The 26177-nt window shown below is 66.4% G+C and overlaps 1 protein-coding gene across 6 annotated transcripts in view; it reads left to right on the plus strand.

The window, feature by feature from the left end:
- The first annotated feature begins 338 nt into the window (after positions 1–338).
- The window catches only part of SLC12A7 (solute carrier family 12 member 7), a 58390-nt gene continuing 32551 nt past the window's right edge, over positions 339–26177 (plus strand). For 3 of the 6 annotated variants that reach the window (XM_036225730.1, XM_036225731.1, XM_036225734.1), the window contains exon 1: positions 23099–23287. In XM_036225730.1, coding sequence (XP_036081623.1) covers positions 23164–23287 — 124 coding nt within the window. In that variant the 5' untranslated portion in view covers positions 23099–23163. Of the gene's footprint in view, positions 469–23098; positions 23288–23827; positions 23961–26177 lie in introns of those variants that run through there. The other 3 variants (XM_036225729.1, XM_016124684.2, XM_036225733.1) reach the window with 3 other exon arrangements.

Here is a 26177-nt window from a genome sequence, read left to right on the forward strand (position 1 = left end):
TTCCGCTGGGGGCGACGGCTGTGTCGGACCCGAGATCTCAGGGCGTCCTGTGGACCCGGCCCTGACGTGCCGAGCCTGACGCCTGGGGTGGCCCGGGGTCTCCAAGGCTGTGCTGCTCGGAAGGGGACGCGACTGGCTTCGAGGTCAAGGTTTTTGTGTCCCACGGCGGGCAAGGGACCTCGGCGACAGTCGGACTGCGTCCGCCCCCGCCGTCCTGCGCCCCGCCCCGGGGCCCGCGCGCTCGGCCCCGCCCCGCCCCACCTGCCCCGCCCCTCCAGCACCTCGGGACCCGCCCGCGGCCGCGCAGGCTGGGCGACAGGGACCAGAGACCACCAACCATGTCCCAGCGCTTTGTGGTGACCCCCGCGGCGGCCGGGGCGGGGGACCCCTACCCGACAGCCGCGCTGGAGCCGCTGCGGGTGGACGCGCTGCCCATCCTGCGCTACGGCCGGGAGCCCGGCCGCTACGGTAGGTGGAGGGACCCGGACGTCCCCTTCGCCGCGAGCGGGCGCCCGGGGCGCAGAGCCCAGTCGGACCGTGGCTCCCTGTGGGGCGGGGCGGCGTTGGGAGCGTTACAGCGCGTGGCCAGTGGCCTGGGCAGGACACGGCCGCGTGTCGCTGTGCGGTCAGCCTGGTTGAGCCCAGCGGTGCGTGCAGAGCGCTCTCCTCTGCTGGAGACCTTGACCGCGCCGCCGTCGGTCCGCGCTGCCGCGAGGCCTGTCGCAGGATGCTGGGCGCTGTCCTAGGAGACTGGCTGGTGGCAGCTCCCTGAAGTCCTTGCTCCTGGAGCGCAGGGAGTCCAACCAAGTCCTGGTCCGGATGTGTGTGGGGGCTGGGCTCCTCCTCGCGAGGCTTCCTGGCCCTCGGGCGCCATGGCCCAGGGGCCCGCGAGGCCTGGGCAGGCTGGTCTTTATGACTTCCCTCGGGTCAGTCTCGGTGGGCATCCTTTCCCCCAGTGACCTCCGTGCCTTTAACCACTGTAATCACCCACCTCCCAGCTTCGTTTCCCTTCCGTTCTGACTGAGAAGTGTCAGCAGGCAGGTTGGTGGCCCCTGCCTGGTCCCTGGGCTGCGGGAGGTAAGGACAGGGTCCCTCCCGGCCACTCACTGATCACTCAGAATGGGTCCTTACATTTTCCTCCAGAAGCAGTGATTCATCAATTAGACCAGAGCGTGAATTATTTCTCTGGAGGGCAGGGGCCCCTCAGGCTCTGGGGGAAGGACTTTGGGGGTGGGGCTCAGTGAGGTTTCAGGGAGTCTCTGGGATAGAGACGAGCACCGGCCAGCCCAGAGGGTGGTCTTGCTGTTGTCGGGTGCAGGGCCCGCACGCCCTGCCCTGGGGGACCCTAAGGTGGCAGCCAGTTCCATGCTGACCCCAGCCTGGGCTTGCTCGGCCCCCACCCCCTCCCTACAGGACTGGCCGGGGCCTAGGCCTCGCCTCTGGGCTGGAAGACAGACTCCCAGGGGGCACTGTCCCATCGTGGGTGGCCCTGTAGGTGCTCCTAGAGCCACATCCTGTTTTGGGAGACCCCTCCGCCACCCAGAACGCCTAGCTGTGCCCTGGGGGAAGGGTCTGGGCCCCACCTGTCTCCCCGCCCCCCATCGGGCTGTTGCGATGTTTCACCCTCCTGCTGATGTGGAAGGGGGCCTTGCCGAGTGGCCTTGCTGAGTCCTTGATGTGGCACCGGACAACGAGCTGTTTGAGGCTAGGGGACCCCGCCTGACCCCAGAACCCTGCCACGCCCACCTTCACCTCTTCCCGTGGGCTGCGGTCCAGGGGGCCGGCCTGCATTCCTCCTTCCCACCTCCACCCTCGGGCTGGCCCAGGCGGGAACAGGCCGCCCCGGCCACTCCCCCGCTGCAGCCTCGCGAGTGGCCGCGGCGCTGCCCGCCCGCCGCTGGGCTGGCAGCGTTTGCGGGTGGACGCTGGGCTCCCGCGGTGCACCAGTTCCGGCCGGCGGTCAGGCGCATGATTTCATGTCACGCCCACCCTGTGGGGACGAAAGCCGTGCTAGTCGCCCTTCCATGTGGACGCTGGAAACTGAGTTTGAACAAGGAAACGCGGGCCGGGAAGTGGAGCGTGGTGGGCGCCGGTCCGAATCCCGCTTCCGGTCCGGCGGTGCGGGGCTGGAGGCCCTTCCCGCGCTCGGGGACCCCCGCGCTCGGCTCCCGGGCTCCTGATGCCGCGTCGGTGCCCCCAGCGCCTCCTCGCGGTGTCCGGCCTGGAGTGGGTTCCGCCGCCTGGTGGTCCCTCTCCCTCAGCCCAGCCCCCGAGAGCGCACGCGTGTGCGGGGAGCATCTGCCGAGGGGCCTCCCGCCTCTGCCGGGGCAGAGTCCCCATCGTGCCCCTGGCTCAGCCAGTGTTTCCCCGAGGGTCCTCTGTGAGCCCATAGTGCACAGGGGTCGTGACAGCCAGCTGCTGAGCGGCGTCGGCTCGGCTCAGGGCGGCCCCTGCTTTGTGCTGGGGCAGGATCGGCCCGCGTGGGAGGCGGGAGATGCTGCCCCACGTGCGACCACCTGCCCCCGCCCCCCGCGTGCGGCGTCTGGAGACCACAGAGCCTCCCAGGGTCACAGGAAAAGTCCGGCTGCGCTGTGACGGGACCGGAAATGACGCACGTGCTTTGGGGAGTCCCCGGAGAGTGAGGCTGGACCACGGCTCTCCCCTCATTCCCAGTAAAGGGGTTCTGGCAGGACCACCCAGGGCAGTTCCCTGTGGGATCATCAGAGGGGATCCCCATCCAGAGTCAAGACTTGAGAAGGACACGCCCCCTCAGCGTGGGGCAGAGGAAAGGGAGAGGCTGCAGCCTGGAAGGGGAGCCTGTGCACGAGGCCATCCCGAGGACAGTGGTATTTGGGGACGGTCACAGCCACCTCGAGGCCATGCGGGGGGAGGCAGCCCAAGGGGCACACACCTCCCCACCCTGTCTCTCCCATGACGTCCCTGGGCCACAGCCTTGGGGGTCAGCTTGGCTCCCCCGCAACTCGACTCTCCTCGGCCACTTCTGCGTCTCTGTCTCGGTGGCCTGGGGCAGGCTGCACCTGAAGCAGACTCTGAGTGGAACATTCTGGAAGTGAGGAGGGCAGTGGCAGGGGCCTGTCCCTTCCTTGGGGCTGTCTGGGCCGGGGCACCCTGCTGTGTTGACAGGGTCGGCAGGGGGCCATCCGCGCTGGCCAGGCACGGCAGGGTGGGCACCCCACCTTCAGCCCCACAGCCGACCAGAGGAGGAGGGAGAGCGTGGGGCCGATGCCAACGGGGATGGACTGGGGGACGAGGGCCAGCTGGCTCCCAGGTCGCCAGCTGAGACGGGCCCTCCGCTGGTCCTGGGCCCCGAGCGCCAGGCCCCCCAGACGCAGACTCATGACGGTGTTTGTCATGAGTCATTCAGGGGTAGGTCAGGTTTGCGCTCCAGGCGAGTTCCCCTGGCTTCCTTGGGCATGGAGGTGGCACCCGCCCCCCGCTGCCTGCTGCCCGCCTGGGTGGAGGCGGCTCTGGTGTCCGAGACCGGGGCCGCGCAACTCCGCTTTCCTGCCCTAAATATTTCATGGAGCCGACCGCGGACCTGCAACCGCCGGGGCCTGAGGGAGCAGGCTTCTGCCCAGACCCCAAGGGCCTCGGGGCCCTGCCGCCCAGCTCCCCGGCCCATCCCTGCTCGGCCTTTTCACCTCAGGCTCAGCTTCTTCGTCCATGCGGTGGGGGGTCGGGTGGGGGGCCGCGGGTTCTGGGGCACCAACTCTTTTTATACATTAAAAGTTTCTTTACATAAAGGCTTTAACATCCAAAGAGAAACAGCTTGGTCGTGCAGAGTGGCCCGGGGTCTGCATGGTGGGGTTAGGCCCTCGGGCCGCGGTGCACGGGACCTCCCGCGTCCCCAGGCCTCGCTGCCCATCCCTGCACTTGGTCACTGCACACAGCTGAAAGGCAGAGCCCCCCGGTGTCCACCGACAAAATGGGGTCCGTCCTTCAAACGGCATGTTGGAGCAGGAAGGGGGTTCTGACACCTGCCACCAAGGTGGGTCGACCTGGGGGACTTTGCTGAGGCACTGTGCAGAGGACAAACGCTGTGTGGGTCCTCCGCGAGGTCCCAGAGTGCTCGGACCCAGGCGCAGGTAAATGGAGCCAGGGCTGGGGACCGGAGGGGAGGGAGGGTTCAGTGGGGACAGAGGTTCAGACTGGGACGAGGGGAAAGTTCTGGAGACGACGGTGGTGACGGCTGCACAACGCGAACGCACGTAACGCCGGCCACACACTGGGAGTGGTTAAAGCGCCGAGGCTGTGTACGTATGCTTTACCGCAATACAAAGAAATACCCCCAAAAAATCCCAGGCAGGAGAGGCGGCCAAGCGGAGCCGAGCCCCGCCCGCCCAGGCCGGAGGACCCCACCCCGCGTCCGGAGGAGGGAGGAGGCTGGCCTGATTAAACCAATTCTCACCACGCCAGCCTCTCCCAGGAGTGGGTCCTTTTTAATCTAAATTACTCTCTGCGAGGTGCGAGTTCGGGCCTCTCACAGGAGATGATTTTGCCCAGGGCCCTTCCTGTTTCACACGGCACCCTGCCTGGTCCCTTCCGAGCTGCTCTGGGAGTGGAAGGGGGGCCTCCGGCAGGCTTCCAGGCTGCAGGGCCCCTCACACTGCCCCCCACAACGGGCTCCTCCTTGGACAAGGAAGATGGCACAGCAGCCTCAGCTGCCCAGCCAGGCCGTGGGGAGAGGTGGCCAGGCAGCTAGCTGTGTCCTTCAGGCCCCGAATCCTCCTGTCCCCCAGACGCCTCCCCCTGACCTGGCTCTCTGGGGTGCCGAGGGCCGCCCGCAGGCTGCACTGACAGCACGTCCCGGCCGCTGGAGCTGGGGCGGGCACCGGGCGCTGCGGGGCCAGCGCCGTCAGACTAACCCGTGGGACCGGGTCAGCCACGGCACCCGTCGCCCTCCGGCCGGCTCTGCTCCGCCCCGAGCCCCCGGCCAGTGTCCCCGACGGCTTCCGTGTCGCGGCCCACCATGCGGTCACGGCAGAGCCCTGTGCCCTGCCCAGCCAGGTGCTCGCGGCGGCCGGCCCCTCCCTGGCAGCCACCTCCCCCGGGACCCACGCTCCCCTCCCTCTGGCCACCTGAGCCCTGCCCCGGGGGCCTCTCCTCGCCTCGCGTTGCCTGGAGACCCAAGCGCTGCTCCCCCTGGACTAGACAGCGGCGTGGGCGGCTCCGGGCCCCGCCCACAGGGCGGGCTGAGCCCAATCCCTTCTCGGGAGGAGGGACGCCGCCCTGGGGGACGCTGGGAGGGGCACAGCAGCCCGCGGAGGACGCCGGCAGCCCACCCAGTCCACCTGTCGCCTGTGTCCACTGGGCTTGTCACCGATAACAAGCTGGGGGCAGCTGGACGGCTGTGCCAGTGCGCGGACCGCAGTCAGCATGGAGCTGAGGGCCCCCAGGGACCGCAGCGCCACACCGCCTGGGCCGAGCCAGCCACGGCCAGGGCCACCGGCCTCAGAGGGGCGTCCTGGTGCCTGGCACTGGGCGGAGGCTGCAGGTCCCTCAGGCCTGAGTCTCCTCCAGCGGCGAGGCCCGGCCTTCCATGGCCTGGGCGGCTCCCGCAGCTCCCAGGGAGGCGAGGTGCTCCACGCTGCAGGGCTCTGCAGGGTTCCGGCCCACCTGCGAATCTGGCCTCGGCAGTGTGACCCCCAAAGGTTTACCCCGATACGGACACGGGCCTCCGGTCCGCACCACAGGCAGCCCGCCGCGGGGAGCGGCCTTCGGGGCGCTGACCGATGCAGCTACCCCGGCCACCCCGCCCCGCAGCCTCCCGGCCTGAGACAGCTCCTGCCCCGTGGGCTGACAGCACTGCGGCCAGTGTCCGGGAGGCGGGGCCATGGGCGGCACGTTCCAGCCCCTGTGACCAGAGCCCTTCCTGGGACTGGTGGCCCAAAGCAGAGGGGCGGGTGCCCTGCACATGTCACCGGCACCCCCCGCCAGGGTGGCGGGGAGGGGACCGCACGGGACTCCCCCAGAACACCGGCCGCCCCGAAGAGAAGCAAGCGGCCTCCGAGGGGGGTCCGGGTCGCAGGACTGCAGCCAGCGCGAGCCAGGCCGAAGCCGCTGCCCGTCCCGGGAGGGAAGCGGTCACCCGCTGAGGGCGTCGGCCCCAGCTGCCCTCCCCTGCGGGGACCGTCTCAGAGCGGGCCAGACCTCACCGCACGTCACCGGGCTGTGTCCTGGCGGTGGGGGCCGGGCCCTCAGGAGGAGCCGACCCCCCCCCACACGCCTCCCTGCCGCCGGCTCGCATGCTGCCCTCAGCCCCCCCGGCCTACGTGGGCCCCAGAGTCACAGTGACGGTGCTGTCACCGGCCCAGCTGCCCACCGCGGGAAGCCCTGCCGGGCTTAGCAGAGGTCGGGGAGCCTGGGGCTTCCGCCCACTGTGAGCGGCAGTGGTGTGAGCAGGACGCGAGGCCAGGCCCACGGAGGGAGGGTGGAGCTCGTGGAACCGGGGTCCTCGGGAAGGACTTGCTGCTGCCCCGAGGGGCCGCAGCATTCTGGAGGGGCCACGGGGACAGGGCACGGGGCTCGCGCGGCCCGACGCAGTCCCACTGTGCGCAGAAGGCTGCAGGGGGCAGCGGGAGTGACTTCCTGGTGGTGGCCCCGAAGGTCACGCCCACGTTCTAGCCCCGGCTCCTGTGAATGTGGCCTAATTTGGAAAAAGGGTCTTTGCAGATGTGACTACATTAGGGACGTGGCAATAAGGGGCTCATCCTGGATCATTCTGGTGGCCCCGAATCCAGTGACAGTGGCCTCGTAAGCGACATGGAGGGGCCAGACACGCAGAGAAAGGCCGTGTGCGGACGGAGCAGACTGGGCAGCGCGGCCGCAGCCCAGGGACCCACAGGACACCGCGAGCTGCGGAGGCCGGCAGACCGTCCCCCGAGCCTCTGGAGGGAGCGCGGCCCCGAGTCACCTCGCTGTCACGCTTCTGGCCCCAGAGCTCTGCGTGCACGTGGTTCCGTGTGACTCTGGCTCACAGTGGCCTCGGGGACCAATGCAGGCTGAGTGGTGCCCACAGGGGCTGGGCGGGCTTGCCTGGGAGAGGGTTCTGGAGGAGGGGTGGGCGCGGAAGGAGAAGGGACGTGACCCCGGGCGTCCCCGGCCAGCGGCATCCCCATGGGGTAGCCCCACTGTCTGGCCACCAGCCCAGACACCCAGCCCATGCCAGGGCCTCCTGAGGCAGTCCCGGAGAAGGAGGCTGGACCCCCGCAGGGCAGCGACCAGTGTCCTGGGGCCAGTGGACGGTGGCGAGGCCAGTACTGAGTGACCGAAGGAGCCATGGATGTTGGGACCTGAGCCAGGAATCCGTGCCCAGAGCAGACCCGGCTCCAAAGTGTAGCTTGGCCAGCAGCCGAGGCACCCAAGTCTGCCCTCTGGGAGGGACGGGGCAGGCGGTGTCACCCTCCACCCTCCAGGGCCCCCTGGGGAGCCGGCAGCCTAAGCAGCCGCCCTGAGTGGGAGACCCCGCCCGCCCTCCTTGGCCAGAGCCTCTCACGGGCAGAGGCCCTCCGCCTTTCCTGCACAGAGCCAAGCCCCGGCCAGGCACCCCAGGGGCGCCAGGCACAGGGGCCCCCGTCGGTGACACTCCCGCTCAGCTCGGCCCCTCGTTCCCCTGGAGTCTCCTGGAGTCCTGCGTGGGGAGGCCCCGCCCGCACTCTGTCCCCTCAGGCCTTCGGACTCTGCTCATGGCTGGGTTTGGTAACAGGCTGCACTGGGAAGCCAGGGTGTGACTTTAAAACCCAGCAGGGGGTGGACGGCAGTCCGGGTGGTGAGGTCGGGGCAGGGAGCTCGGCGGCAGGAACACAGGGCGCAGCTGCCCGGAGCATGGCCAGGCCTCTGGCCAAGCGCGGTGCCCGCCTGTGTCAGCCAGCACAGAGTGGGGTCCAGCGGGCCGCGGCTGGTCAGTGGGCCTCGGTGGCAGGCGGCCAGGGACGGTGTGTGCTTTTCCCACCACATCTGAAGGCAGGGGGTCCTGCGAGCTCTGTCCACACGCGGTTCCGGCGACCAGGGCAGAGCTCCAGGGGGCGGGCACTTCCCCTTCCCGCCGGGCTAGCGGGGCTGGCGAAGGCCGAGCCTCGCGCTCCACGACGCCGGGCCGGAGCCCTGGACCCGAGGGCGGCCGCGCCCAGCGAGAGCCCGCGCGTTCTGGGAGCACAGCGGTCACGCGGCCCCTGCGCGCGGTCGTCTCCGGGAGGGGCCCCACCCTCGCGGAGCCTCCAGTCCTTGGAGGGCCCCTCACTGTCCAGACGAGGCCTGGCTGACCCTGTGGGGGCACCTGGACTGACAAGGCGGAGGCACCTGAAGGGGGAGGTAGCCAGGGGTGTGTGACGGGGGTCTGAGGAGGCCGGGCAGGGCCAGGTGACGGTGGCGCAGTGGGTGGGGGCAGGGGCTGAGAGCCACTCCGACGTCCCAGAAGCCCACGGTCCCTAGCCGGGGGATCCGCGGACGCGCCAGACGGCAGGGCGGGGCCGCGTCCAGTCCGGGAGGAGAGAGACGCCCTTGGCCGCCCCGTGTCCGGCCCAGACCGCGGCGCAAAGGGCCTGGGGCGGCGCCGACTGCTGGGCGGGGCCACGGACCAGAGAGAGGCTTCGGGGTGCTGGGGGGCGGAGCCAGCCATGACGGGGGTTCCCGGGCAGGCAGCGGGGGGCGGGGGGGGGGCGTCACAGCCAAGAGGAGGCGCAGCGGCCGCGCCCCCGTGTGGGCGGTCGGGGGGGGGGGGCGTTTGCTCTCTGCAGCGGCCCAGAGGGCAGTGGGCGGGCCCTGACCACGTCCTGACCGTCTGGACCCGTCACTGCTGAGGCCCCAGTTGGGCTCCGGGCTGCTGGTTGCCCAGGTCACCGGCAGGGTTCTGGGTCGTCTGCAGTCTGTCCCCGGCCGCTGTGTGCGCGGCGTCCTAGGGCGCAGATGGGGGCGTTGCGCAGGCACCCCGGGTCATTCCTGCGTCCACATCCTGTTTGTTTTGGGGGGCAGCCCACGTGGCCCCCCCAGTGATGGGGCACAGCCCACCAATGCAGGCAGAGTGAGCTCAGGGGGTGGAACCCCAGGAGATAGTGACCTCGAGGTGGCCACTGGAAAGATGTTGGCCACGCTCTCGGGGACACCGCGGGGACACTGTGGGACTCTGTGACACTGGGGACACGGGGGACACTGTGTGGCCCTGTCGGGGAGGCATCAGGGTCGTGGGTGTCCTGCCATGGAGGGGTCCCCTGGCCTCTGGCCTCCTGACCGTGCTGTGTAGCAGAACGGCCAGTAGGGGGCGGGGAGGACCGCGGCGATGGCCGAGCGGGGGCGGCCTGGGCTTGTCCCGCCGGCGTCTGGCGGGCCGCCTCCTGCAGGCCTCCTGTGAGCCCCGCCCTAAGGGCTTTAGGGTTCTTGTCCACTATCCAGACCCTGCCCAGAGGCCACAGGGACAGGAGGGGTTCCAGAAGGTTCCAGCCCAACCTTGGACTGGACTGGCTGCTGCTTTTGAGCCCAGGAAGTGGCCCGGGGCCTGGTCCCTCCTTTCCCTTCCCCCGTCACCCTGTGTACCCCCCCACCCCTGCCTTCCTTTCTCTGTTCTGGGCAGCAGACGCTCCGGGTCACCAGAAGGCCGGACGGGGTCTCATGCACCGTCCACTATGTCCGAGGCTGCACACGCAGGGAGAGAAGGGACCTCTCCCCTCACTCCCCTCGGCCCCACTGACCAGGCCACGGAGCACGAGGCCGGGGCAGGTTTGGGGACCCCACACGTCCGCTGAGGGGCGAAGCCTTTCTCTTCCTTGCTTTTGGCTTGGGGAGGGGGAAAGCCACTTTCCTGACCTCTGCCCCAGATTGGGGCCCTGGGCCCACCCCCCACGGGGTCCCCCTAAGGCCAGGAAGGCCCCTCAGGGGGGGCGTGCCCCGCCCGGGACACTAGCCTCGGGCGCCTGCCCCTTCTGAGTCACCGGCCTCCGGGCAGAGGACACACGGTCTCCCCGGAAGCGGGCTCTGTGGGTTCGTGACTCACCCCAGCCCAAGTCATTCTTTCCTCCTGTTTAATCGGTCAGTTCCCTAAGGTCAAGGCTGTAATTTTCCTCCCGGACGATCTTGGGCGCTGTCACATTCATTCAGGGGTGGCTGTAGAGGCCCGGCCTGGCCCCCCATGGCGGTCGGTGGCACTCTGGCCAGGCATCTGGAGCTCGCACCCTACCCACCCCTGGGGACCCACAGGGCACTGTGCCTCCTCCTGGCCTGGGCCCCCAGGGGGACTGGCCAGCAGCCTCCTGAGCTGGGGGTCTCAGGCTGCCCCCACACGGCTCCCGGTGGCCTTCTTACCACCCCACGCGTGGGGTCAGGGCTCCATGAGACCCTGCCCTTTGGGCGTCACACCCTCCGGCTCTCACGGTGCCGGGACGAGAGTCACCTCACGACCTGACAGTCCCGTCTGCCCTCGCCGCTGCACGGGCCTTTGAAATGTATCCTTCAATGTGGCAAACTACACACAACGCAAGATCCGCCACCTCACCCCTCTAAGTGAACGGTTCGGTGGCTTTAAGCACATTTGCATGTCACGCCGCCATCACCACTGTCACCTCTAGAACTTTCCATCTTGCCCCGATGGGACTCTGTCCCCATGAAACGCCAACTTCCTGTCCCTCTTCTCCAGGCCGGAGGGTCGCAGGAAGGGGGACGGTGAGCAGGCCCTCGAGTCTGCCTCCCTGGCCTTTACGGGCGGACGGGCTCCACTGCGCCGCAGCCCCGCGGGGCCTGGCTCGGCAGTTTCCGCGGCCTCCGGCCTCCGGGACACCGCGCTGCCTGCCCTTCCCTTAGCCCCTCCCTTCCGCTGAGCCCTTGTCACCACGCTCAGTGAATGGGAGGCTTAGCTAGAGGCAAACGACCAAAGTCGCTTCAAGGACCAAAGAGAGAAAAGCTCGGCGTTCTTATAGTTAAAAGTAGATTCTTTCCTTCACGATTTTATTTTTAAACTTACCTGTCAAGTACAGTTGGCATGTAATATGTCTCAGCACCGCACGGCGATCAGATGTTTACGTAACTCGCGGAGCGACCCCCGAGCAGCCACCCGGCACCGCGTGGTCGTTACGCTGCTCCGGCCGCTGTCTGCGCTGTGGTCACACCCGCACGACTGCTTCGAGCTGCCCATTCGTGCTCCTGAAGCCCTTCGCCTTGCTAACCCAGCCCCCAGGCCCCCGCCCGCCTGCCGGCCGTCAGTCTGTTCTCTGTATCTACGAGTCGCCTTCTGTTTTGTCTGTTGATCAGTTTTGTTCTTTGGAGCAGTGCTCCCCAACCTTTGTGGCGCCAGGGACCGGGGCTCCTGTGAGCGTCTAATGCCCGGGGGTCTGCGGCGGAGCCGAGGCGGCAGTGCCGGCGCTGGGGGCGGCCGCAGATGCAGATGGAGCTTCGCTCGCTGGCCACCGCTTCCCTCCTGCTGTGCGGCCCGGCTCCTCACAGGCCGGGACGGTACCGGTCCACGGCCTGGGGGGTGGGGACCCCTGCTTAGATTCCACATATCAGTCGGATCACGTGGTATTTGCCTTTTTCTGTCTGATTTATGTCGCACAGCCCGATGCCCACTAGGTCCGTCGTGTCATACCGAATGTCAGGGTTTTCCTTTTCCGTAGCTGGCTGACATTCCATCGTGGGCGCCCCCTCTTCTTCGGCCAGTCGTCTGCCGATGGGCGCCTCGGTTACTTCCACGTCTCGGCTCTGCGAACAGTGCTGCCGTGAATGTAGGGCCGCACGGATCTTTACGAATCAGTGTTTTGGATTTCTTCAGATAAATACCCAGAAGTGGAACTGCTGGGTCCTAAGACAGTTCTATTTTTAATTTTTTGAGGAACCTCCAAACTGCTTTCCAGAGCGGCCGTACCAATTTGCAGTCTCACCGACAGGGCACGAGGGCTCCCTTTCTCCACGTCCCCGACAACGCTCCTCGTCTGTTGACTTATCGAGGATGCCATTCTGACAGGCGTGAGGTGATGACATCGCCTTGTGGTTTTAATTTGCTTTTCCCTTGAGGATTAGTTACACTGAGCATCTTTTTATATGTCTGTTGGCCATCTGTGTGTCCTCTTTGGAGAAAGACTTGTTCAGGTCTTCTGCCCATTTTTAAAAATTAGGTTGTTTGTTTTTTGACGTTAAGTCGTACGCGTCCTTACGTATTAGGGATGTTAGCTGCTCACCAGACGTATCATTGCCGAATATCTTCTCCCGTTCGGTAGGTTGACTTTCCAATTTGTTGTCTGCTTCCTTCACCGTGCAAAACCTTTTTGGTTCGATGTGGTCCCGTTAGTTTATTTTTTCTTTTGTTGTCCTTGCTCGAGGAGACATGTCCAAAAAGACATTGCTAAGAGCAGTGTCAGAGTCCACTGCCTGTTTTCTTCTCAGAACCGTATGTTCTCAGGTTTTACATCTAAGTCCTTAATCTGTTTTGAGTTTATTTCTGTACGTGGAATGAGACAGTGGTCTGGTTTCGTTTTTGTTTTGTTTTCTTTCTTTCTTTTTTTTTTTTTTTTGTATCTCTCTGTCCAGTTTTCCCAGCACTGTTTGTGAATAGACTGTCTTTACCCCATTGCATCTTTTTGCCTCCTCTGTCATAGATTAAACGACCACAGAGACGTGGACGTACTTCTGGGCTCCCCGTGCTGCCGCATGGACCTGCGTGTCTGTTTTTATGGCAGCCACATGCCATTTCGATCGTGACAGCCTTGTAGTATAGTGTCTGGTGCCTCCAAGATTGTTGTGGCCATTTGGGGTCTCTAGTGTTTCCGTATAAATTTTAAGATTATTCGTTCTAGTTCTATGGAAAACGCTGTTGGTGTTTTGATAGGGACCGCATCGAATCTGTAGCTCGCTCTGGGTAGTGGGGCCGTTTTCATTCTTCCTACCCGTGAGCTCAGGGTCTGCTTCCATTCAGCTGTATCTTCTTCAATTTCTCTCTTCGATGCCTGATAATTTTCCTAGTACAGGCCATTTACCTCCTTGGTTAAATTCATTCCTAGGTATTTTACTTTTTGATGCAGTTGTAAATGGGATTGTTTTCTAAATTTCTCTGCCTGACAGTTCGCTATCGGTGTGTAGGAATGCGACCGACTTCGGAACATTAGTTGCGTGTCCTGCGACGTCGCTGAGTTCGTCGACGGTTCCAACAGTTTTCGCGGCCTCGTTAGGCTTCCCTCCGTGTAGAGCCATGTCCTGTGCGTGGCGACAGTTGTGCTTCTCCGTCTGCACTCCGGATGCCTTTTACTTCTCTTTCTTCTCTGACCGCTGTGGCCGGGGCTTCCCGCACCGTGCGAATGGGAGCGGGGGACGTGGGCGTCCGTGAAAAGCTCACTCTCGAGGGGTGGGTCCTGCCGTCCACCTCCGGACGGGGCCGGGAGGGTCGCCTGCGCACGGCCCGGGCGGCCTGGCCCTGCCTGTCAGCCGGTGCGACGTGCGTGCGGAGCCGGGCTGCAGCTGCGTTTGCCCGGGCCTGCCTGTCAGCCGGTGCGACGTGCGTGCGGAGCCGGGCTGCAGCTGCGTTTGCCCGGGCCTGCCTGTCAGCCGGTGCGACGTGTGTGCGGAGCCGGGCTGCAGCTGCGTTTGCCCGGGCAGGGTGTTTATTTCCCAAACCCTCGCAGACCCGCCAGTGCCACTGGCAGTACCAGGAGTGCCCCGGCGGGGCAGGGACTCTGCCCTCCGGAGGCGAGAGGCACAGCTGTCCCTGCATCGGTGAGGAGCCAGCCCCAGCTGGACACGTCTGCCTCACGCCCTGTCCCCCGGGGACGGGCAGAGGGGCCGGCAGGGCGTCCTGGTGGGGTCCGTGGCCCCTGGGGAGGTTTCCTTGACGTCCAGGCACACCTGTGCCCTGACAAGGACAGAGCCCTGGGCGACAGGTTGAGTGGGGGTCAGCAGGGCTGTGAGCAGGTGGGAAGGTCTGTGGGAGACCACCGGACCTAGAGTCTCGAAGGGTCTGGCCCCTCAGAGGACAGTGGGGTGAGAGAATGAACCGGAACCCGGAGAGGGCAGTGGGAGGTGAGGGTGGGCAGGGGCAGGGGGCTTCTGCATGGAGCGGGTCCGGGTTGGTGTCTGCAGGAGCAGGAGGTCACAGGGCCACCGTCCCGGGATGCAGAGCGCGTGGGGGACTGGCCCCGGGCTGCCCCAGGACACCTACGGAGCAAAAGTGTGCTAAACACAGTGAGCGCGTGTGTACACGCCCCACACTCAGCATGCACACAGACACAGGCACGGCGCACACACTCTCACACGCGCACACGCACACGCACCCCACTCGGCCGGGCGGATGGACGGAGCCTGGCGCTCTCCGTGCTTATCTTCCTGGACCCCATTTTTTGGAGAGAAAGGCCGTCTGATCACAATGAGTTTGGGACAGAAAGATGTAAGTCGGCCGGGAGGGTTCGCACTGGCTACAGAGGCGGAGGCGGAGGCAGCTGCTCCCGCGAGCAGGCGGTGCCCGTGCGCCGCTGGGTCTGAGCTCCGATGCCGCAGGTGCCTGTCGACCCGCGGTCAGGAGCGTGGGCGGCCCTTCCCCGGCTTCTGCTGGCTGCTTCCCAGCCTCCGGCACTGTAATTTAATTTATGACATTCGAAAGTTTTCTTTGGTCACCACTCCCCCTCCAGGTAAAAAGCAGAACAGGACAGGCCCACCAGTCAGTAGCAGTGTAGATATTTCAGTGGGATGCAGCATGTCTCATCGTGGCTTTATGTCAGTTCCTTGATGACAAAGGCCGATTGGATAGAATTAGTCAATAGCCCTTTTTTAAAAAACTTCTTTGGAAGAGTTTAGTGTAAGCGGTGTTATCTCTTCCTTAAGTGTTTGGAAAAATTTACCGACGAAGTCATCTAGGTGTGTGCATGTGTGTGCGTGTGCATGTGTGTGCGTGTGTGGGTGTGTGCGCGCGTGCGTGTGTGAAGGTTTCAAATTATGGCTTTAATTTTGTAATGAGATACATTACTATTCAGAGCTTCTATTTCTTCCTGTGTAAATTTTGGTATGCTGTGTTTCCCAAATAATTTATCTATTTCATCTACAATTTCAAAATTATTATTGCAAAGTTATACACAGAACCTTCTCACTGTTCATATCAAGTTCTTAGAGCTGCTGTAGGTACCACAAACTGGCAGCTTAAAACAACGAGGATGTGTTTTCTCCCGGTTCTGGGGCCGGAGGCGTCGGCAGGTGTCGGCAGGGCCTGCTCCCTCCACAGGCTCAGGGGAGGGTCCTTCCTGCTTCTTCCAGCTTCTGGGGGCTCCAGGGGTCCCCTGGTTTAGAGCCACGGCGCTCTGCCCTCTGCCTCCAGGGTCACATGACCTCCTCCCCTGATGTCTTCGGGTCTCTCACGGGGTCAGAGCCCCCTGCTCCAGTGTGGCCTCTCTTAACCCGGTCACATTCGCAACAACCCTGTTTCTGAGTAAGGCCACACACAGCGCTACACGCGCTGGGACGGGTCGGGGACGGGGTGGGGAGGGGGACGGGCCGGACTTCAGCGTCATCCTTGTGGGGACACGGTTCGGCCCCCTGCTCCGTCTTCGCCCTTGTTTCTGGGTCCCCGTGCTGACGGCGTGCTCCTAGGTGCCCTTCCGGCTGCGTTTCGCCGTGAGTTTTCATTGCTGTCCAGTTCAGGTGTTGGCTGCAGCATTCCTTGTGGTTTCTCCTGCCGCGCATCAGTTCCTTGGGACATGCGGCTTGTCTTCCCGACGCCCGGGGGTCTTCCAGGTCTCTCTGCAGCTAATCTTCTGCGGTCAGAGGTCCTGTTGTTATCCCATTCTTTGAGATTGGCTGAGATTTGCTTCAAGGTCCGTCCAGAACGCGGTCTGTTCTGCTGAGTCTCGTGTGCGTGTGGAGAGGGTCGTGAACCCTCGGCACACGTGTGGCTCGAATCCTCACCTCTGCCGATTTCTTTGGCGCACTCTGCCAGCCGCGGAGAGACGGTCGCCCAACCTGCCTGGCGGGAGGGAAGTGGCGCCTCCTCCGGCCGCTCAGGCGGCGCCGCGGGCGGCTGTGGCTGTGCCGTGCAGGGCAGGAGCGGGCAGGGCCGTGGGCCGGGCAGCCGCGCAGTCCCGGGCGCGGCCCCTCTGCGCGCGCGGTTAAACCCGTTTCTCCACGACTGCGTTTCCGCCCGCCCTCGGCGCGTGGGGCGCGCGTGCCGCTGGCTCGGCCGGGCCTGCCACCACGTCCCTCGCGGCGTGGGCGTCTGCGCCCGTGTTGGCCTCCTGGGCCATTGTCCCCACGTGTCCGCGTCCGGCTCCGCACGTGGCGCTGCGAAGTCCGAGGTCCGCGCGGGTCGGCCGGTGACCCGCGCCTCTGCCCTCCCAGCAGGGGCCCGTGGCCCTCGGCTCGCGAAGGGTCCTCTCGGGGTTCGTGTGTGCGGAAGTGTCACTGTCACCCCTGTTTCTGGCAGCCGTGTTCGCCGGTGTGGAGACCCGGCCGTGAGCGTCCCCTCACGCACCCGAAGAGGCTGTCCCCCGTCTTTGCTGTGACCGCCTCCCATGAGCGCGCGACCCGGCCTAGGCCCCAGCCGCACGCCATCCTGCTTGGGGTGGGGCCGTGCGCCCTCCTCTGCAGCTGGGGGTCCCCGCCAGCCTCGCCCTGGTCTCCCCCGTCCGTGTCCCCCTCTCCACGGGGCCCGAGCCTCGTGTCACAGGCTTGCGGTCAGTGGCGCTTTCCTGGGAGGGCCTGGCTGCTGCCCTGAGGGTGCGCGGGATGATGTGCGTTTCAGCTGTGGGTGAATAAAGGGTCCTGTGGGAAGCGACCTCGCTGGGCGACCCGCTCTCAAACCCCGGGGCAGGGGCCGGCAGCCAGCCCTGCCCACGGCTCTGCGCCCCGCGGCCGCCGCGCCTTCGAGCCGTGACCGCCCTCGGGAGAGCGTGGCACCCCGTCACCTGTCCCGCGATCCGTCCACGCCTCCATGGCGCCTTTCCCACGTCCCCCGCTCAGGTCCAAATGAGCAAAAGAAGCTGCAAAACTGAACTTCTCGGCCGCGTTTGCGAGCTCGCTCCCCGAGCATGTGTGGTCAGTTTGGCTCAAACTCCTATAAAAACGTCTACGGGGTTGAACGTCCTTATGTCGACAGTGGTGAGGCCCGTGTGGCCTCGGGAGGCTTCCCAGGCAATCAGAGCTTATTTTTAAAATGCATTTTAAAATCATTGCCCCGAGAAAAGAGAAACTAACGGCTTGCAGTGTTTACACATAAAAAACTATTTCTCTGTAGATAGCAATGAATCTTAATAACAGCACATTAGTCTGCCCGCTGCCGCGTGATTCAGGGCAAATATTTGAGGTTTGAATGAGGCGATCAAACGGAGAGGCGGTTATCTAACTCAGAAACTATTAATCAAACGTCCCCGTCTCCCTCCTCTTAATGGAGAAGAAAGTCACGAAAAAGTGGCTTCTGGTTCAGTGGGTCAAGCAGGACCTGCACCTTAAAACTTGAGACGGTGGCTCAGCCGGTTCAGAAAACGTTTGGCAGAGTGGACTGCAACCTGGCTGCTACGTGCGTCCGGGTCCGTGGCCGGTGGGCACGCAGACGTGGCCATCAGACACCGGCACGGGGCCCTGGCCGCAGCCACGCTCGGCCGGAGCCCGCGCGGGCGTGCCCTCTCCCGGGGCCTCTGCCTCGGCCTGCGCGGTTCCTCAGGGCCCTCGGTGTGACCTTGGGACTGGCCGTTGGTCACTTTATCTGGGCCGTGGGTAATAATAGGCTGGAAATCGCTGCCCTGGGCGCCCGAGTGTGGTCTGCTTATCTCTGGGCGCAGCAGCTGCTTAATTTAAACGATTGCAAAGTATTTTTGTCCCGGCGACGCTGGCACAGGCTGCGAGACGCAGGGGGACGAGCGGAGGCCGCCTCCTGCCCCTCTGCCCACCCCCTCCCCGCCGAGACGCCCCCGCCGCCTCCCAGGCGGCTCGTGCGTGTGCGTGAGGCAAAATGGGAACAGGTTGTCTCACATCGCCCCGTACAGGGTGAATCACTCAGTAAAGCAAAATTATTCACAGTGGCCAAACGGCGGGAGCACCCCACGCACCCAGCCGCGGGGCCGGCGGGCCACACAGGGGGATGGTGCTCAGCCCCTAAAAGGAAGGGAGTCCTGGCACGGGCTGCCACGTGGGCGAGCCTGGGGGACTTCGGGCACAATGAACCAGCTCCCCGGAGGGTCAGATTCACAGAGCCGGAAGGTGGTGTAGATTGCGGTTTGCAGGCGCGTGGGCTGGTGGCGGGTGAGTGTTCAGTGGGGACAGTGCTGGAGGGGGTGGCTGCACAGCGTGCTCACGGCCAGTTAACATTTTCAGGAGCTTACGTGGGCAAACCCCGACTCCAGTGTGTGGGCGTGTTGGGAGCCCCCCAGAGCGTCCACCCCGGAGCCCAGATTCCTGGAGTCCCCACCCTGGAGCCCAGACCCCCAGTGCCCCCTGCCCCGGAGCCCAGACCTTCGGACCCAGGAAGGTTCGTGAAGAAGACGGGGTGGCCGAGGCAGGGCACGGCCTGCCTGGCCGCCGCGAGGCCGTGGGTTCCCGGGGGACGCTGGCTTCTCTGGCGTCCTCCTCCCGGACGCGGTTCGGCCCCCGTGCGCGCCCCTGACCGGCCCTGCGCGCGCCCCTGACTGGTCCCGTGCGCGCCCCTGACCGGTCCCGTGCGCGCCCCTGACCGGCCCCGTGCGGGCCCCTGACCGGCCCCCGTGCGCGCCCCTGACCGGCCCCCGTGTGCGTGTCCCTGGGACCTGCATGTTTCCGTCGGGAGTGGACTGCCGGGTGGTGACGAGGCATGTGTGCCGGGTCCCATGCCACCGCCGAGCGGTTTCCCAGGAGGCCACACGGGTCGCGCCCCCGGGGGTGGAGGGGACCCTCCCCCACCCGCCTGCCACCGCCCCACCGGCCCGCGCGGCCGGGGCGGCTTCGGAGGCACAGAGCGAGGCGTCTGGACGGCCCCAGGGCCAGCGCCTGTGGCGTGAGGACTCGTTCTGAGGAGTCTGCAGGCCTCATTTGCAGCGCGGGTCTCGGCTTTGCGGCCCCTGACCGTTGGCTGCGGTCCCGCGGCTGGCGTCCGCCCTGGTGGCTTTGCCATGGGGGTCCTGTGAGCTGGCCGGGTGGCTGGACTCACCCAGCCCTGGTGGGACCCGGGCACCCTGAGAGGTGAAACTGGCCAGCACCCTGAGGTGACACCAGTCACATGCCGATGGAGCCCGAGAGAGTCCTGTGTGGTGGCCTTTGAGGGACTGGACGGCGGGGAGCAAGCCGTGCGGTTTCAGGGGAGATGGAGCAGTGACTGGGCAGCCGCCTACACAGGGGTCAGAGCGCCCGGCGCCCAGGCCGCTGCTCCCCGAGGCACCGGCCGGCCCTTCCCTGGAAGTCTCCAGGGACTCTCCAGAGCAGGGCGTGCTCCCGGCCCCCACCCTGGAACTGGCCTTCTGGGGCAGGGCGCGGCCTGTGGCCTGGCTGGGCTCCTGGGCGGGAGCCAGCGGCTGGGGCAGGGCTGGCTCAGGGCCGCAGTGTGGGCCAGGGACGCCACGAAGCCCCGCTGCCGTGACCCCTGGGGCCGGTCCTGACCGCCCGCCTGGCCCTGGGCCACTGCCCTGGTGAGATGCAGCGTGGTGCACGCAGCCCAGCAGGAGTGGGCGGAGGGGCACACCGGGGCCGGGGCGGGGGCGTGGGTCACCCCGGCCTTTTCCAGAGGCCGGCGGCCCTTGGGAGACTGGGGTACCGTGAGCGTGGGGGAGACAGCGGCTCCCGCACCTCAGCCTGGTGCTGGCTGATGGGCAAGGGCCCTGGCTGCGGCCCCAGGGGGGTTAGCGGACAAGGGCGGCAGCAGCCGCAGGTCTGGCTTCTGCCTACAGGTTCCCAGGTGCAGCTTTAAAAAGCAGCCGGTGTGTTGCAATGGTGGCTCTCTCGCCCCCTGGGAGGCGTCAGGTGACGTGCTGACCAGAGGCACTCGGGGTTCTGGAAAGTGCCTGTGACCTGCCTCAGGTGCTGACCTCCCCCCACAGGTGCCTGTGACCTGCCTCAGGTGCTGACCCAGGTTGGGGAGAAGTTCCCAGTCCACGGGGTGAGTTTTCACAGATCACACTTGGCCAGGCGCCCCTTTCTGAACCAATCGCGAAACTCGCTCCTCTCCCCCTCTGCAGTCTCCGGAACATTCCAGCAGAGGAGGTCTGGTGTCCTTATCGCCCGCTGCGTGTGAGGCTTATCTCCTTTAAATTAGAACAATTGGCTGTGACCCTGAGGCCCTAGGCCTCCAGGAAGGTGAGGTCAGCCCTCGCCCACGCTGGACCCCTGCTCTGCCTTTCCCGGGGGCCAGGCCTCAGACTCGGCCAGCCGCCCCCTCCCCAGAAGAAGCCCCAGAAACTCAATATCCTCCGGGTTGAGCACAGTTCATTCTGAGGTCAGTCCTTGGGGCTTCCCCATGTCCAAGACCACCAGGTGGACTTGACTGAGCCCTCTGCGGCCGGACGCTGGGCAGGGTTTTCTCCCCTGGGGACATGGTGCGGCTTCCTGCTGGGATGACCCCCAGACCCTTCGTCTGGCCTGGCGTGGAGTCCATGGGGGCCGCTGTGACCCCTGGCCGGGTGGCCTCGCGGCTCCAGGACACACGGCGGCTCTCTCTCCCTCCTTGTGGTTTGGAAAGGTCTTTGTAATGCCGTCTTGCACGGAGGGCTCCGGGTCCTCGTGGCGGGTGCTGGCGGGCCCCTCCCTGGTGTTGGCACTCCGGTCGCACTGTACCCCGCATGGTGCACAGGGGGCTGTGCCAGCGCAGGCTCGGCCCCAGCCCCGAAGCCTGGGCTCCGGCTCGGCCTTTCCCTGAAGCCGACGGTAAACACTTGTCCAAGATGCATTTGAAAGGAGATTCCAGAACGAGGGGAGGGCCGGCGGGCACAGTGGCCTTTGGGCTCGCAGGGTGCCATGTCTCGGGGCAGCCGCTGCTCTCTGTGCCGGCTGCTGAGCTCCGGTTTGTGCTGTGCTTCGTGAGCCCTCGTGGCGAGGCCGGCGTGTGGGTGCCGGGGTGGCCAGCTTCGGGGGCACAAAGCCGTAGGGGAGCAGGGCCAGGCACGCACGCCCCGGGCTCAGGAAGTGGGCGGGCCCCGGGGCGTCCCCAAGGCTGTGGCCCAGCCTGGGCCAGCAAACACCCTGGAGGGCCAGGCCTCTTGTAATTTAGGTGTTCTTTCCAGGGTGTTACATTTCTCAAATACAAAACGAAGCCCAGCCAGGTTTTCAAGGCCGTTACTGGGGACCCTGTCCTCCTTGGGGATCTGCGTCCTGCCTGCGTGTGCATGCCGGTTCTGGAGGCGAAGGGCAGGCGGGTGGCCTGAGGCATCCAGCCACCCGGCACCCGGGACGTCCTGAGCTGGGGACGGCGGGCAGAGCGGGCCAGCTGGCAACAGGGCGTTGGAATAACTTTCAAGGATCGTTGAAGGTTGTGGCCACTAGTGTTTTCAATGTGTCCATCCGGCGTGATGAAACAGGGAGCTCTCCCCTAGAGCCACGAAATGACTTTATTTGGATTGTACAGAAAAGTGGACAAATACCGCAGGGACACTCCCAGCTGCCCCACCCCCCTTCGTCCCCCGGGTCTCCTTAGTCCCTCTCATCTGGCAACTCTGAGTCTGCGGTTTTTGTTTGCATATTCTCAGGTGACAATGACGTTTTTCAGAATCCAGGACATTGTTTTTCTGAACCCCAGAACCAGTTAGGTCCCCAGGGCAGGTGGCTTGTCCTGCCCTGTCCCTTCTTGGTGAGGGAGGTGTGTCCCCAGGGCCAACGCAGGACTCGTGAGCAGGAGGGGCCCGGAATCGGGGTCACGGGGTGGAGCTTGGGGTGAAGACTGATGTAGGGTCACTTTGGAGCCCCTGCTGTCTACTCTGGCAGGGCAGGGGACGTCTGCTGTCCCTGGCTGCGACAGCCCCTTTCCCGGCCAACCTGGCCCTGGGTCCACCCTGAGGGTCCTCCCCACAGGGCAGCCAAGGGCTCCAGACGCCTCCCCTTCCTCCACGCCCATGCCTGGCCTCGCACCCGCCCTGCCATGAAAGGCTCAGCACACTCGTTGTTCCAGAAAGTGAGCTGTGGGTTCTGGAGAAGGGTCTCCCTGCTCTCCCCGTCCTGCCCCCTCGTTCCTGCCCTGCCCCGCCCCAGCCCACACCACCTGGGTGGGCCAGGCCCTTCCAGGTGGGCACAGCGCCTGCTGGTGAGGGGTGGGCGGGCCCAGGGTGCTGACCGCAGGCCTCCAGCTGTGTGGGGTTGGGGTAGCGAGTGGGAACGGGGCCACCCCACTCCTCCTCTCCTTTGTCGCTCATTGGGAATGGCTTTTCCGATGGTTTTACATTATTCAGTTGTGCGGGGAGCATGGAGCTGGGGACAGGCAGAGCCCCACAGCGCAGACTGGCCTCCCTGCCTGCAGGGACTCGCCGGCTTCTCAATCCCCGCCAGGCCCTTCTGGCGACTGCCTTGCAGTGTGCTGACCGCCTGTGCCCAGGCCGCCTGTGTTTCTGCGTTACAGGGGTAAAACTGGGGGACTCAACGCACCTAGGGGCCCTAACTTTTCCCACCAACTTCCTTTTGATGGACAGTGAGTCCATCATTGGCTGTAAGATTAAAGGACATTGGGGCCGCGCCTGCCACCTCTCCTGGCACCTTGTACCAGGTTAAGTCCCTTGTGGACCGAGTACCCAGAGCAGACCCCCGCCCCCCAACCATAGCTCCCTTCTGCAAAAAACGCCGTCCCACTGCTGGGCGAGCCTCCGGGCAGAGGGGGAGGAGACCAGATCCCAGCTCGGTCAGGTGTGGGGACGCTTCTCTGTGTCGCAGGGGCTGTGTGGGGGCACTGCTCTGCGGCGCGGGGAGGGGAGCAGCGCAGAAGCCGAGGGGCTCCGGCTGGGGAGGGCGACACCGAGCGGGCGGGGGGCGCGGGGGCTCCTCAGGCGCTAGCTACGGGAAAGGCCCTAGCGGAAGGCGCCCGGCCCCGCCCCGCCGCGAGCAAACTTTGCCTGGGGCGGCGGGGACCGCAGGTGAGGTCACGTGGCGGGGCGTGGCCAGAGCGGGGCGTGGCCTGGCGGGGGCGTGGCCTGGCCAGCCGCGCGGACCCCGCCCCTGCGCCCAAGTCCCGCGGCGCGTCGGCGGGGGCGGGCGGAGCGGACGGCGCGCGGCCGGAGCGGTGAGGTCGGCGCGCGCAGCGGCCGGAGCGGCATGCCCACCAACTTCACCGTGGTGCCCGTGGACGCGCGGGCCGACGGCGGCCAGGACGAGGCGGCCGAGCCGACCGAGGCGCCGGGCGCCCCCGAGGGCCGCGAGCCCGACCGCCCGAGCCGGGGTGAGCGCGGCCGCACCTGCCCGCCGGACAAAGGCGGAGCCGGGCTGCGCGGGTCTGGGGGCGCCCCCGGCGGGGCGGGGACTGGAGGAAGGGTGCGGATCTGCTCCCCCCCGTCGCCTCCCCTCCCAGTGCCCCATCCGGTCCTCAGCCCGCCTCCTCCTGCGGTCCCCTCACCCCGCCCCGGCCCCCTCCCGCTGCAGAGCCCCCACCAAGCCTCGTCGCGGGGCGAAGGATCCGAGCCGTGCCCCCGGGGCTGGGGGCTCCCCGCCGCCGCTCTCCCCCCACCCCCCACGCCGGGCTCGGAAGCACCTTGTTCCCGCACTCAGGGTGGGGCAGCGGGGAGGCGTGGGAGGTGGGAGACGCCCCGGGGTAGCTCTGGAGACGGGGGGAGGCGCCTCGTGAGAACCCCCGCGCCCCGCGGGGGTGGCGCGTCCGCGGGCGCCTTCCTGCTTCCTCCGGCCTTTGCTCCCCGGGCGGGCGGCGGGGCAAAGGGCCGCGGGTTAGATAAGCCCCTGCGAGAGCCAGTCGCGTGTGCCCGGCTGGGCTCGCCCCCCTCCGGTCGTCCGCGGGAGGGAGCGCCGGTCCCGGGCCGCGCCGGGCGAGGGGTCGCCCGCCGCCGCGGGCTGCGCTCAGGCCGCGCGACCCCCGGCCCTCTTTGTTCTGGAGTCCGCAGGTCTGTGGCACTTTCACTTTCTCTTGCGGGCCCCCCAGGCGCGTCGGAGTCGTGCTCCGTGCAGCGCCGGGCTGGGCCGCCCCAGGAGCCCCCTCCGCTCTGCTCTCGGCTCGCTCTGGAGAGTGGGGGAGTGAGAGGACCCAGCCCGGCTCCTGCGGCGCCCCGCTCGCGCGCTCCAGGTGCCGGTGCGGCGGGGGCAGGACGCGCCCAGCGCCCAGCACTTACAGAAAGAGGCCCAGGTCAGAGGGCACAGGTCCTGCGGGACCACCGCCCTGGCAGGAAAGGTCGCGCCCCTCCGTGGACGCTGCTAGGAGCTGCCGTCCTGATGGGCTGTTGCACCGTCAGTCGTCGGGGTCCTGCCGCACCCCTCAAATGTCCCTTCTCTCGGGGTGAGGCACCTGCCCAGCTTTGCTCTCTGCATTTGGTGAGGGGCTGGTCACCACGGAGCCCTGGCACAGGGGCCTGAAACCAGCCTGTGCTCAGAATTTTTCTCGCACCACCGCCCGGAGTTCTGAGCGGTGAGGATGAGTGTGCCCCGTGGTCCCTGGGCGAGCAGCTTCCTGGGGCCACCGGCAGCCACCCCCTTCCCAGGGGACTTGGGCGTCCAGTTCCCGGCCTGCCGGCCCCTTCTCGAGTCTTGTCTGCTTTCTCTCCGGACTTTGGCTTGTTTGGAAGCCGGGGCGACTTCCCTCCTGCTCCTTCCGCTCTCAGTAGCTCTCGCGTGGCGCCTGGGGCCTGCACGCTGCTGCTGCCCGTGGGGTGAGCGTCCCCCCAGCGGGTCTCGAGCCCCAAGCACCACCCCCCCCAGTGCTTTTGGTTTCTGAGCCCCCCCTCGGGTTCCCGGGGGACCGCACACGCAGGAGCGCCAAGGGTGGGCTTTGTGCTCACTGGCCGACCCGCCGCTCGCGGGCTGCGCTGCGTGGTGACACTTGGCTGAGCTGGCTCGGAGCCAGCCCGGGACGTGGACGTTTCGTGTCCTACGCTCGCCACGTTTCCTCAGAAAGGGCCGGCAGGGGGCGGCCACCCTGCTGTTCTCTCTCCGGCAGCGCACAGACGCCCTGCGGTGGGCACCGTGTCACTGGCATGATGGCGGGGGCCCTGGGAAGCCGCCACACGCCCTGCTTGTGGGGGCAGGTCCTGCAGGAGCCGGGAGCCCCGTCCACCGGCCGTGTGTGGGGTCCCCCCTCTGCGGCCCCAGGCAGTGGCCATGCCCGTCCCGTCACAGGATCGCCAAGGCCCACTGACGGTCCCTCCCGACCCCGCTGGCCCTCAGACCCCAGGGAGGCCCCTGGCTTTCTGGGTGGGCCTCCAGGTGGTGGTGGGGAAAGCGTGGGCAGACCCTGCGCCTGGAGCCCTGGCCGCTGTGGACGTCGGCGTGGGGCCCCAGGGCGCGTGGTGGGGACCGCGCTCTCTCGCAGGGCATGAGGAGAGACGGCGTTATGCCCACCTCGCCCAGTGAGACCAGATCTGGCCCGTGTCCTGGAGACGCGGGCCTCGCAGCCCATGACCCTGGAGCAGTAGGGCGGCTGCGGCCTCCGGGCCTCCTTGGGAGCCCGTCGTCCATCTCGGTGTGAAGCAGCCATGCAGTGGGTGCCGGACGCCGGGCATGGACCTTGGATTGCTGCTGCTGCCTTGGCCCTGGCTCCCCGGCGGCAGGCCTGTGCCTGGTGCCTCAGACCCGGAGACCGCGGTCCTGCACCTCCGCTGCCCCGCGCTGGCCAGGGTCCGTCCAGGAGCCGCTCCCCCGGGATGAAAGTCGGCCGGGCGCCGGGAGGGAGGGCTGACGGGGGAAGCGAAGGCCAAGGCCAGGGTCGGCCTCTGCTGTGGACACACGTGTGGTCCCACCCATCTCCCCCGCCCTTGGCGAGGTGGGGCCTGGTTTTCTGGAATGACCGGGGTTCGTCTTCCCTGGGGGCCATTCCCCCGGACTGTGTGCCTGCGCTCATTACTTTGTTTCTCAGGGAGAATGCTCAGGAGGTCGAGGAGCAGGGGCTTCCTCCCGCCTTTGCGGTGCAGTGGTCGCAGCTGACTTGGGGAGCCCAGCCCCCTCTCTGGGAGCCCCCTCCCCAGGCCCAGGTCCCTGAAGAAGCCTGCACTGCAGCCTCTATGGCCGGGCGTCTGCCCGGTGCAGCGGGTGGCCGGCGGCCTGGCGGCCTGTCTCGCACCCGGCTGCCCACGGCCTGAGGCTCCCTGCGGCTCTGACTCCGCCTGCTCTGT

Source organism: Rousettus aegyptiacus, unplaced genomic scaffold (assembly GCF_014176215.1).
Source record: "Rousettus aegyptiacus isolate mRouAeg1 unplaced genomic scaffold, mRouAeg1.p scaffold_m13_p_8, whole genome shotgun sequence".
Taxonomy (NCBI): domain Eukaryota; kingdom Metazoa; phylum Chordata; class Mammalia; order Chiroptera; family Pteropodidae; genus Rousettus; species Rousettus aegyptiacus.